The 13,542-nt window shown below is 38.9% G+C and overlaps 1 protein-coding gene across 6 annotated transcripts in view; it reads right to left on the bottom strand.

Moving 5' to 3' along the window:
- rap1gap2a (RAP1 GTPase activating protein 2a) overlaps positions 1-13,542 on the bottom strand; it is an 87,559-nt gene that overhangs the window by 31,335 nt on the left and 42,682 nt on the right. For 2 of the 6 annotated variants that reach the window (XM_079353771.1, XM_079353770.1), the window contains exon 1: positions 11,232-11,970. The exons of the other annotated variants lie outside the window; for them this stretch is intronic. In XM_079353771.1, the coding sequence (XP_079209897.1) occupies positions 11,232-11,359 (128 nt within the window). In that variant the 5' untranslated portion in view covers positions 11,360-11,970. Of the gene's footprint in view, positions 1-11,231; positions 11,971-13,542 lie in introns of those variants that run through there. 6 annotated transcript variants of the gene reach the window in all.

Here is a 13,542-nt window from a genome sequence, read left to right on the forward strand (position 1 = left end):
GACTTTCGTTACTTGAATGCTGTGTCATTGTGTGACCCGTACCCCATGCCCAGGATTGATGAGCTGGTGGAGCGAGTGGGACGAGCCAAATACATCTCCACCTTAGACCTGAGCAAGGGCTACTGGCAAGTGGCACTGGCATCTGAGGCCCGTGAACTGACAGCATTCAAAACTCCATTTGGTATGTACCAATTTCGGGTTATGCCATTTGGGCTCCAGGGGGCGCCAGCTACGTTTCAAAGGCTAATGGACTATGTGCTGAGAGATGTTTCAGAGTTTGCAGCTGCATATCTGGACGACGTGGTGATCTACAGCCAAACATGGGAAGAACACATGTCTCATCTTCAACGAGTCCTGCAGTGCATCAAAGCAGCTGGCCTAACCATCAACCCACAGAAATGCTGTCTGGCTCAGAGAGAAGTGGAGTACCTCGGGTTCGTGATTGGCCATGGAAAGCTCAGACCTCAGGTGGGAAAAATGGAGGCAATCCATTCTTTCCCCATCCCAACCACAAAGAAGAAAGTGAAGAGTTTCATTGGTCTGGTGGGCTGGTACAGGAAATTCATTCCTCGCTTTTCAGATCGTGCAGCTGTTCTCCACGATCTCACCAAAGATGTATCACCAAGAAAGGTAAAATGGAGTGATCCGTGTGACCTTGCTTTCAGGGATCTCAAAGAAGCCATAAATGTATACACAGTGCTGCAGACCCCTGATTTCAACCAACCGTTTATTCTGCAAACGGATGCATCAGGTGTGGGTCTTGGTGGAGTTCTGTTGCAGGAGGTGGATGGAGAGAGGAGGCCTGTTGCCTTTTTGAGCCGAAAACTTCTTGACAGAGAGACCAGATATTCAACCGTGGAGAAAGAGTGCTTGGCCATGAAGTGGGCAATCGAGTCATTGAGGTACTACTTGTTGGGGCGACACTTCAGCTTGGAAACTGACCATCGTGCACTCCAGTGGCTCCACAAAATGAAAGACGCCAACACTAGAATCGCTGGTTGGTACCTGGCTCTACAACCTTACAGCTTCACTGTCTTCTACAAGGCGGGCAAGTCCAATACGGTGGCTGACTCTCTCTCTAGGGTTCATGAAAGTTAGAGGTGCGTGGCCCTAAAAGAGGGGGGAGGAAAAGTAATGGAGCTGTGTCCATTACCAGGGATAAAAGGTGTTCCAGCCAAAAGAGTCCTTGGGGAAAGAGAAGAAGAGAGAAGGTTCCGGCCTAACGAGGACCAGCTGGTATAAAAGCAGCACACTCACTCTGCCAGGGAGAGGCTAGGGTGAGGTGCTGCGGGGCATGCTGCCAGACATGTTGTTTTTAAAATTGTTTGTTTTGTTATTTTGTAAATAAATGTCACCTGGGTGCACATGAAGAAGCCTCAGCTCTACTTTGTCCTCCAGAACGCAGTATAGGCTATCCATGACCTGACGAATGTCACAAAAGGTAATCCTTGTTTGTATTCAGCCATCTCCTCAAAGTGTGTTGTATGATGCCTCATTTCTTTACCGGATATGTATGACGGCCGATAGACCTGACGATCATGTATCTAGTTATATATATTTTTGTACATAAGAAAGTCTATTTTAGTATATATCTATCTATTTTTCTATAGCTACCCCAGTATTTCTATAGGATCTCCCTAATCATGTGACCCTCAGGGAGAGGTTAAAAATAGGGCGTCAAATGTATGCTTTTGAGTCTGAAGAAGAGCTGTGCTCAAAACGTTACTCACGGGATGCGCTTACAATAAAGTGCACGAAAAGGGAGCAAGTGTGCGGTCTCCTTTTTACCCTTTTTACGCATTTATTTTCTTTCAAATTTCAAACTTCTGTGTCATTCCCAGCTGTCCTCTTGGATAACCTCTATACTCCACTTCTCTCTTATTTAACTGTGTTATTAATCAGAGTGGTAGACTAAACTGATACGCATACAGGTCTTGCTCTCTCCATGCACACATAGTACCCAATAGAGAAAATATGAGTGTGTGTAATTTGGTTCCTCTCAAAGTAATCAGGTTAATTAGAAGTTTGCTCCTATAAAAAACACAAAGTCCCAATGACAAGCTTCACTCACAAACACACACATTATAAAAACAGCATGGCTTTTGTCTTCCTTTTGAAATGTCAACATTGCTTTTGTCTGGTTTTACTCATAGCAGACACATACCTGAACTTAACTGTGAAGGAAAGGAGACAGAAAAATGGCCTGGGCTGATTCATGTGTGTGTCGCTGTCTATGGCTGTACATTATGCTATTGACTAGATTTATTTAACTAAACCTGATGTTCAGTTAAATTTATTTTTAGGTGTGCTACTTAATAAAGTTAGAGCAGCATTTCTTTACTTTTTTAATTAGCTTATATTACTCAATATATACTTTTTTTTCACCCAATACATGCACATTTAACTTCTATTTATGAAATACTGCTTTATTTCTTCATTAATTACAGCTATCATTATTACTATTGTTCATTTATTTATCATCACTCATGTACCTTCTGTTGATCATTCTGTAAATTGAAGATAGAAAAAGTTCAAATTTATTTTGTCAGTTTTCTTTCATTTGTCTACTTTGATTGTCTAGTTGTCACCAGTTGGGTATTTTTTTCTGCTTTGTCTTTGCTGTTATACTATCTTTGCTCAATAGTCATCATCAATTTCTCTTTTTCTTTCTATTAGGATATGAGTTTCCATCAGGCATTTAATTCAAACGTTTGATTTTAAATAGAAGAGCTTTGGTCCTTTGGCTCAATACTGCATTGCAGTGAAAAAGTGGTTGCCACATCTCTCTGTCATATGGTGGAAATACCATCCTAAAGAAAGGAGAAAATGTGTATAGACAGAGGATGAAAAGAATGAATGAATGTCAGACACATTGTTGATAGAGAAAGAAAGGGCCAGAGATCAAAGTACAGGACGAAAGAATAAATGAATCTCTGCCGGCTATAAATAGCCCTCTCAGTCTACAGTGCAGAGCTGGTTGAATCGTCCTGTCTGAGGTGGGTCTCATTTTTTGCAGACTTGACATCTCACCCATTGCAACCCAGCTGACTAACACAATTAAACTGCAAACTAACATATTTTTTACAAAACGAAGAGATATGTGAGTTCAAGTACAATAAAATACAGTGTGTTTTGGGGTAAATGTTCCTTTAGTATTTCCACTTCTGCTGCACGTCCCAAAAAGAAGTAAAAGGCAAAGAAAAATAACAAGGAGTTTCAATTGGGTGTTTTTAAGGACAGAGCGGAAAACCAGGAGGAGAGGAAGGGATGGAAATACAAGTGAGTCAGAGAAAAAACAGTCAAAGCAAGAGATTTAGGGTTTTTAGAGTCAGAAGAGGGCAGGGACTATGTGAAAAGGAACATGGAAAAACTGTGTAAGGTGTTCAAGACAAGCTATATTAAAGGTTGAACTTATAAAAAAAAAGAAGCTGTGTCAAGCATATTTTTCCCTCACAGGAGCAAATGTTCAGAATCTTCTTCAAAATCATTTGAGAAAATGACTACCTTCTTGGAGCATATTCAAAGAGATATATAGGGAAAAAATGTACATAGATGTATGATTGTACATGATATTAATGAAAATGATACACCATGGCAGATTAAATTAAAATTGGGACTTTTCGTGATAAATATGACAATGGTAGCATCAATGCTTATCAGGATACATATTTACCTTTTAAGTTGGACGGTGGAAGACCTATAGTGGCCTAAAAGTTAATTGTATTTGATTAGAAAAAGGCTGAAGTTCGGTTCTTTGCTCTATTTCAATATTTCAAACACACATTCTAGTGCTAAACAATGCCTTTCAGCAGCTCATCACTATAACACATTGATACACAGCAGTTTATAACTAAAATAAGAAATTGGGGTTTAATATGCAAAAATTCTTCAAAAATACCACCAGATAAGAGGAGCGAGGGATCAAACCGCCTATATTCCAGTAGAAGAACATTAGAAAAAGTGGTGTGAGTAGTTTAATTGCATGTTTTAGAAGATTAGATTGTAATGTAGGTCTTTTCTGAATCTCATATCTGTTCAACAGCTTAGCTGTTCATTGAGCAAATGTTGTGGCGCGGCTCTCACACAAGCTGCAATTTTTTCATAACAGCTGATTTCTTTGACAGAAACTATACAGAGCAGTAAGGACTCAAGAGGTGCATAAATGAGAAAAGTCTAAACTGAGGGGACAAGTTATTTAGCATATGAGCCAATTTTTTTATGTCTGAGGCTAAAGAAAATGAATACCACTGAACTAATGTGCAGTCATACAACATATTTGAGAACTCTAATGTATGGATGGATGGATGTTTTTCATCTATTTTTCATTTGCTTTTCTGGACTGCTGCCTGGTTGGCTTAAGAGTCACAGCTGACTCTTTGTGTCAAAGAGAGGTTTGTTGCTGTTACCAGCTGTATTTAACTTATGAGGAATTTAACTTATGAGGAAAAGTCTTAAGACATTTTTTTTACATTGAAAAGCTTGCTAACTACTGTATATACTTGTGTCAAAGGAATACAAGTGTTTTTACTTGAATATCCTGCCAAGGGAGATAGCCCTAAATTTATTTCATTCAGTTGTTATGTCTTACAGACGCTCTTTAACATTCTTATTAAGTGTTTGATTAAATGTTCTCCTGAACGATGAAGATATTTGCAAGACTGCTAAACAATTTTCTCGAAAAAGAAAATATGAAATCAGGGTAGAGTTTAAAAACACTACAACAACCCCAACAAATCAGACAACAGGGAAAATTCAACAAAACTTTTATACCATTACAACGAAAAAGAACAACTGGAAATAAAAAGAAGATCATATCAAAACTGAAGTGAAATGAAGTCAATTTTCTGGTGGTAAAAACATGACAAATGAAATACATGAGGTGCACATAAGTGCTCATGGCAGCCGTGTTCAGAAAATCTACCCAAAAAGAAAACATTTAGAGCATTTCTTTTTCGTAAAAGTTACACTGTGGGTCATTCTCATCCTAACTAGAGGACAGTCACTTGACAACATTGATGACAAATAAAGATGAAATAAATAAAAATGGTGTTTAATACTCCATTAAATATATTCAAAGGATGCAGTTTTCATAGCATGACAAAAAAAACAGAGGATGGCTTTCTTATATCAATACCTAAGTAAAAGAAAGATCAGCTGACTGAGGCTTCTCTCAAAACTTGTGTTCAGAAAAAAATCCAACCACCACTGGTGTGAATGTGTGAATCACGCAGGAGTCGCAGGTTCCAGTTATAACGGTTTAATAAAAATTAAATATTTATAAATATTTATAATAAAAATATTTACAAGTTCAAGTGCACTATTGAACTTTCTCCTTTAGCCTTAGCTAAGCTAAACGTCTGATGGCTGTATTCTCATACACTGTTCTGACATACAGTAATAATAATAATGATGTTCTCCTTTAAGGCTAAGTGTTGTTTTACAGTTTTACAGTGCTTCTGTGTTTGAGGTCGAAATAAACAGCCAAATCTAGAAGAAACAGTCTTTCATTTCACAAAGAACTGTTTAGCCTATAGGCATATAGGCTAAACAGTTCTATATATATATATATATATATATATATATATATATATATATATATATATATATATATATATATATATATATATATATATATATTACTGCCATTAGTGTGTATATTTACAAGTTCAAGTGCACTATTGAACTTTCTCCTTTAGCCTTAGCTAAGCTAAACGTCTGATGGCTGTATTCTCATACACTGTTCTGACATACAGTAATAATAATAATGATGTTCTCCTTTAAGGCTAAGTGTTGTTTTACAGTTTTACAGTGGTTCTGTGTTTGAGGTCAAAATAAACAGCCAAATCTAGAAGAAACAGTCTTTCATTTCACAAAGAACTGTTTAGCCTATAGGCATATAGGCTAAACAGTTCTATATATATATATATATATATATATATATATATATATATATATATATATATATATACACACACACACACACACACACACACACACACACAAACAGTACACACACATACACACACACACACACACAGAGAGAGAAAGGGCATCTTTTTGATCATACAAAAGACGTGTTCAATTCATAATAGTCTTTTTGATTACATTTGTTTTTCATGATTTAAAAAAACAACACTACAGTCGATTACTGTACAGATATGTAGAATAACAGAATCAGATAATGTATCCATATAAACCTTTGTATTATATGTATTTTATTTTAAATACCACTTACCAATTTACATTTACATGTCTGAGACAACCTTTGTCTATAAATCCTTTTTACAATGATCTGAACTTTTAACTTAACCAGCTACTCAGCTCATAGTCTAAATCTGGACATTCTCTCCTTTAATGTAAGTGGATCTGTTTTCTTTAGCGAAGCACTCAAAACAGTTCTGGTAAACCTCAAACCTTGAATTTAGATTGAAGGCTAATCTCTCTCTTTTGCCATTCCTGTTCCAAATCCTGGTAATCAACAAAAGGGGTTGTGCCATTAAAATTATACTTGACTATCAAATCACATTCAAAGACCATGTAAAGAAGAACACGATTTAGAATAGTTTTACTGTCATAAACATTGGAGAGATCAAAATGATGAGTGAGGCTGGACAGTGGGTTAGATAGATCAAGGGGATGGAGGGTAGGGTCAAGGAATGTGTGATGAGGTTTGAGGGATGTGGGATGAAGCGAATGGAGTAATAAATGGATGAATGGATTAAGGTAAGGGCTGAGAGGTGAATGAAAGAACGACAATGGACGAGTGTCAGTTGATGTCAATAGGACTTGAGGAAACTAGAAAGGTGAGCCTCCTCTTCATTACTCTCCGTATGGAGCCCCCGAGACAAACGCCCGGCCAGAAGAGGCGAGATGCTACTGAAAAAGGACTGTTTCCTACAGTGTATTTCAACTGCTACGCTATCTGACTGAGGTAGAAGTTTCAGAAAAGTTGTTGCAGATGTTCTCTGTTTTTCTAGATACTTTTTAGCTGCAAAAGTAATTGTATTTCTGGTAGCAGTGTTGTTAATTCATAATGGTGGTGGTCATGAAGACCTAAACGTTATTTCACTTTAGATGTACAAGACTTTGCCTTTCCTTTATTGCAAATCAGTTTTGTTTCCAATAATAAACAATTGTCTGACTTAAATATTATATGAAATGTAATCAAGCAAAAGGAAAAGTTTACTGCAAATAGTGTGGTGCATTGCATCCTTACAAATGTTGGCACTGACAGCAATGCCAGAGTGTTCAGTTTCATTGGTCAACATAAACTCAAAAATGACATTGCTGTTTCAGCTGACTTTTGCGGTCAGCATTGATTCTATATCCAGATAAAATGTGTCTTGGTGGAAATGAAATACACTGCCAACATAGATTCCCTACACTTGAGAAAATTGTTGATGATGTTGGGTCCAGCCAGGATGACAAAGTTCAGGCTGTGTCCCTTTGGAGAACCATGACAAAAGACTCTTTATCCCAGCAGACCTTGCAGGTACTCCCAGAAGGCTTTGCCACACCTAACACATAGGTGTGATGTTTGGGAGGGATCAAACCGGTCGTGTCCCCCTTGTTCACTCTCTTTCACACGTCGTCTGGCGACATCCGAGGATATCACTCTGCTTCCTATTTCACAGCATGCTTCTCTTTGTTCAAAAGTTTTGGCGCGCAGCTAACCTAAGGCCTGAAGCATACCGACATCCTGAATTCCGAGCTTAGATCATCCATTTGAACGCATCTCCAAGAAGAGCGTCTTATTTCTCCCGTATTAAAACGGTATTGAGAGAGATCGTAAGGATTACGTCTCGTTCCGTCCTGTAAAGAAAGGACATCCACGGAGATCACCTCGCTCGACGGAGGACACCACGGCCCTGCTCAACCCCTTGGACGCGCCGCCATCACCATACAACTGCAGGAAGGCGGCTAGAGACAGTCCCAGCGAAGGACCCTTTTGTTGCTTCTTTCATCAACCGTGGACAAAACGGTTACAAGTGAAGCTCAGCTAGGTCTGGGCAGTTAGATATAGAGAGTGTGTTTAATAACTGAGTTATTTTTGTGAAACTGTGATAATATTTGCTTGGTGTTTGACCACTGCGTCTTGGGTTTTACCAGAGTAAAACCTCTTTTGTTTTCTTTATTTGGGCCACTGCGTCCCGTGTGTTTCTCTGTGAACTCTCGCGTCATAACCGAGTAATAGACTCATTATCAGAAAGACTAGTGTGAACGCCGTCTGATACAAATTCGGCCACTGGCTTCTGGTAGTGAAGTAAACTATGCTCTGAGTTGTGCGTGAGTTCCAGGCTGAGATTGAGCTTTCGAGGTGCGCTCTTTTCTCTCTCGCTCTCTCCCCTTACGCACACACGCACCTTTCGGCAGACGCACACACTTATAAATCTGTGGCTTTCCAGGCGCTGCAGAAACATAGATCAGGCAGAGTTTGACTCTAGACCATACATGGGCAAACTACGGCCCACGCGATGCCAATCATAAATCAATACTGTATATTTAAGCCGTGCATGCAATACAACGCTGACGCTTTTATTTTGAAAGGCGCTATGTTCGTATTACTTCCGTATGGACGGACGCAGTGCGCGTGCGAGTGAAGGTAAACTACGTTGCTAGCAAAGCTGCAAACCCAAAAAGGGGTTTTTACAAAACGTTACACTGCCAGAGATGCAGCCGTCAGGACGAGTCGCCGGAAACAGCAAGGCCTTTTTTGACGGAGAGTTTATTAAGGAGTGTTAATTGGACTCTTTTGCACTGACGGAGAAAAAGGAGCACTTGACAACGTGCCACTCTCCTGACGCACTGTGAGGAGGCGGGTTGAGGACATCGCTGCAAACTTGGAGCTTCAGCTGATGGACTATGACTATAATAATTTTCAGAAGATGCTTGTCCTCGTTGTGCACAAACATTCTCAGTGATGAAGTTCAACAAATCCAAACACAGATCCTCTATCAGTGATGAGCACCTCTCAGCTGTCATTCACAGAGCCAGATTTAAATGTCCTTGTTGAAGTCCAAGATAGAATCAGTTTCATTGGCCAGGTATGTTTAACAAAAAGGGAATTTATTTTTGGTAGCCTGTGCTCTCTGTGTACAATTTAACATTAAATAACAATGAACTAAAAACAAGCAGGTAATTAATGACTAATGTGTACAAGACTAAAGACTAAGAGACTGGATGAAGATATACTGGATTATTCTCACTGAAGTGAATGAATGAGATGAAAAACAATCAAAGTTATTGTTTGGACTTGTTATAAAGTTTTTCTTTGCTTGTGAAGATAACAAAGTTAAAAATAAATGTCATGACATTTCACTTTTTTTTGTTTATTACATCTATAGTAGCATTTTCTTATTTGATCTGTACACCACAATTTAACAAAGCCTATTTCTACAAATATTTACAGACTGTTTTTATTCTTCCGATTGCCAGCACCAGCTATTCAAAATATATCATTTTGTATTTTACATTAAGAGAACGTTGAGCAGAGTTTAAGTTATCGTTGGTGCGGCCCTCTAACAAAATGTGAGTTTCTCATGTGGCCCCTTCTAAAAAATAATTGCCCACCCCTGCTCTAGACAATAGACCAGGTTGGGAGACCTGTGTTCTGTGTCCGCCATCACGTGACCACGCGTAGTCACGCTGCCATTTTGATATCTCTCTCTCTCTCTCACTCACTCTCAGAGAAACACGCACACACACACACACACACATCACGCTTGTTTGTTTATGTTTGTTACCTGTAGTTTAGTTTATAATAGTTGTTTGTTTGATTGAGTTTCATTGATTAACTTGATGTTTCTTTGTTAAATAAATTCTGTTATAATTTAAAGAGCAGTTGTTTGTGATTACTGTGTATTTGCATTGTGACTTAGGCTGGGTGAAAGGGCTTTGTGTTCGGATTTCACACCTTCAATTAAATAAAGATTATTAATTAATTAATTATAGTGGTATTTAATTAATCAATTTGAGACTGATAGTTGTAATATTTTGGTTGTTCCCTGTTTACAGGGTGGTGCTCCGAGGTTTATTAAACTCAGTTTAATAATAATTATTGATTTATATTAATAATTAAGTCAACTTAATTATGAACCTGTGGGCTGAGGTTGCCAGATATCTGACACTAAACCATATAAACACACACAGACACACCCATACACAGACACCAAGAGGTCAGAACAACATATCCACATTTTTAAAGTGAGTGACAGTCTATTTTAATGTACCCTATTTGTGTTCAGGCTATTAGAAACTGAGTGGCAAAGTGCATTCAAGGCAGCGTATCAGATGTTCCCTTGCTCCCACACACAAAATACAAACTCACACAGCCAGTGTTCTGAGTTTTAGCCAATGCTAGCTTCATAGGTACTTGTATGGATAATCCCATGGGTGTTTTTGACTGAACTGATCTGAGGAAGTTCTAGCAGTAAGATCATTTTGAAGTAAAAATATACAGAAAATTCCCTAACATGTAAATCATATTTCTGTGGAAATAGAGACTGTAATAGTCTTGAAGGCCTAATATGTTGTTATATAATTCTGACTTAAGTTGCTGGGTTGTGGACTTAAAAAGCATGACCTTCTGCTTTTTTTCCCTGTACAATAGTTGAAGGCAGCTCACCAATTTAAGTCTGCAGTTAAACATGTGTTCATGCTGTACTTGTCCTACATTATGGAACCACAGCTTTACAGATATCAACATGTGTCCTTTATGCTTACAGCTTGGTCTGTTAAAGTCTGAGACCTTAAAGACCAATAAGTGGAAGAAAATGCTCTGAACCATTATCTTTTTTAAATTTTCCATATACGTCTCTGTCTCTAATACTTCACACAGCTTCTCTCTCTTATGCCATAGCTTTGCTTCTGTTCTCTCAGGGCCTCTTTATTGCTCCATTGCACTTGATATTCTATTTACCCTCAATCCTCTGTACCTGTCTATCTTTTGTGCTTGTTATATGAACCGACTAAGATAAGCACATATACAGTCAGCAAGAAGCGCATAATAACAAAGCTGCACACACAATTAAAAGGGAACTCTAATTAAATTCCAGATGCAAACTATAAAAAAGCCTCATCAGTCTGGAACAATTAAAACAATAAATCCTCATAATGTTTTCCCCATTCAATAGCTTGACACTTTAAAGCAGATTCAGCTTGTTTATGGCCATCAGTCATCTATCCAGCATGCCTAAATCATCAGGTGACACAATAGGACAAACTTCACCCACCCTTCACTCTCTTCTTTTTCTCTTTCCTTTTCCTTGGCTTTTCGGGACTTGTGCAGGAGTCCAATCAGGATCACAGCAGCCCGAATGCCAGCCTTTTTGTTGTGGAAACGCCCCCCGGTTTGAGACATGCTGGGCACCTCTGCTGGTGCAAGAAGGGCTTCAGGTGACAAGCGGTCCAAGGTCAGACCAGCTCCAGGATCCCTGGAGTGCAGGTCCTGCTTGGTTGTTGCTTTGCGGGGATCCAGTGTGAATGGTAGTAGTCCCAACTTTAGAACTGAATGTTTTCAGGATTAGAGACAAATAGTTTCTGCCAAACAAAGTACCTGTTTAGTCTAAGGTAAGAGCTTTTCTGTCAGATATTCTGATATAAAACCAGAAAACAATCCAAAAATGTAAAATACGTCAGCCAATTATGTTCACTTATGTTCAGGTTGTCAGATCAAAAAACGACGTCTTTGATGTTGGATTCAATAAGCGTTTCTTGTTATCCCAGAGGTCCAGATTTGCCCAGCTGCTCTCCAGCTCAAGGTGAACTTCTATCTGCAGTCCGTGCCTCTGCAGAGAATCTGGGCATTGCAGATCCATTACACATCACACTTCATGACGACAGGAAAAGGCTGCTGACTGTCTTGCAGATACACACACTGTGGCCCTGCATCTCTCTGTGCATTTACATCTACCTTCCCACCTTCTCTTACATGCTCTGTTTCTTCTTCATCTGTGTCTGTTGCTGCTCTGCTACCTCCTTCCTGACTGCTGAGCCCCTCCCTCCTCAGTCTTACAGGCTGGAGTTTTAGCAAGGACCGCCTCCGCCTCCCCCTCCTTCTCCTACTTCTCTGTTTGCCCCTCTCCCTCTCTCAGTGCCCTTGTTTTTACCTTGTTAACAATTTTAGATTAATCTCCCTGACCTTGTTCTATCTATGCTTGGTTTCATGATTTCACAGCCACACCTACTCAATCTGTTTGAGAAACACACACTTCAAACAGGCTTTCCAGCTTGTGTGCACATCCAAGGACATCAGAATTTAAACGTTACCTAACAGAATGAAAGTTGAATAAATGAGGCCATGAGAAAAAATATTATTTGCACACATTTTACATGACTTCATTTGTGCTTACACACACACTGGTTAATATGTAATGCAATCTTACGAACTATACCTTTTGTTCACTGATACTTATTTGTATTCTCACCTCTCCCAAACTGCTTTAAAGCTTTATACCATTTTTGCACATTGAGTACGAGACTAGAAAAGCCCTACAAATCCATTTACCATCTTGCCATCCTCTCATTTACATGTGTATACAGGTTAGACAATTGATTTATTGATTAATTAAGTGAGTGAGTGATTGAGTGAATGGTTGGCTAACCTAATGAGTAGCAACCTTAGTTATGTTGACATTAGCTAGCAATATCTAATATTTCTACTACCTATTATATTTTCTACCTATTTTCTTCCTTCAAACAAGCCAGCTTATCATTTACCTACAGTATGTGTTTGATCACTATTTGTTTCCCTTCAGCTTTGATGCCACAAGGTTAAATAAAAAACTGAAGTAGTTGTCTAGACTGGATCGGTGTTTCAATCCTATTTTTGTTTATTCAAGTTTTAGATGGACTGGACAAACAAAATACAGTATACAAAAAGGCTTACATTTATGCATTTTTTAAGCCTTAGACAAATCATTAACAGAAGCAAACCATATTATTGCTCCAGCTTACCGACAAAAAAAAGGATTTTAAAGCCCAATGATGGCAGTCAACTAATTGAAATTCTATTTCAACTTAACTTCAGGTCAACCAGGCAAAAACATTTAAGCTGAGGCTGGCCTTAAAGGTCCCATGTTATGCTTTTTCTGGTTTCATTTGCAGTTTAGTGTGTTTTCCAGGTGTCTTGTGAATATATCGGTGCATCTATGTGCAAAAAATCAAAGTCTGCGGAAACTTCCTGTTAGCAGTAGCAATAGCAGCATGAAACGCTCGGTTCCTAACCTCGCTAAAAAATTGTGTTGTGACATCACAAGTCAAAGACATCAACGATCCAGGCTCATAGGCTAATTGTGGCAAAAACAAGCTTCCCTTAGACTGATTGTAGCATTACCAATACGGTAAAGGGGGCGGGACATATCCGAGAACAAAGCCGAACGACTGACCAATTCTGAGAGAGAGCAGATCGGCTGACCAATCAGATCAGACATGGCACACATGGGGACTCTGCTCATTTTTCTTGTTCTTGGGGGAGTCTGAGTTAGATATAGAGGCAGATAAGAGAACCTGCATGGAGCGGCAGTACATGAAAACAGATACTTT

Source organism: Symphodus melops (genome assembly GCF_947650265.1).
Source record: "Symphodus melops genome assembly, chromosome: 10".
Lineage (NCBI taxonomy): Eukaryota > Metazoa > Chordata > Actinopteri > Labriformes > Labridae > Symphodus > Symphodus melops.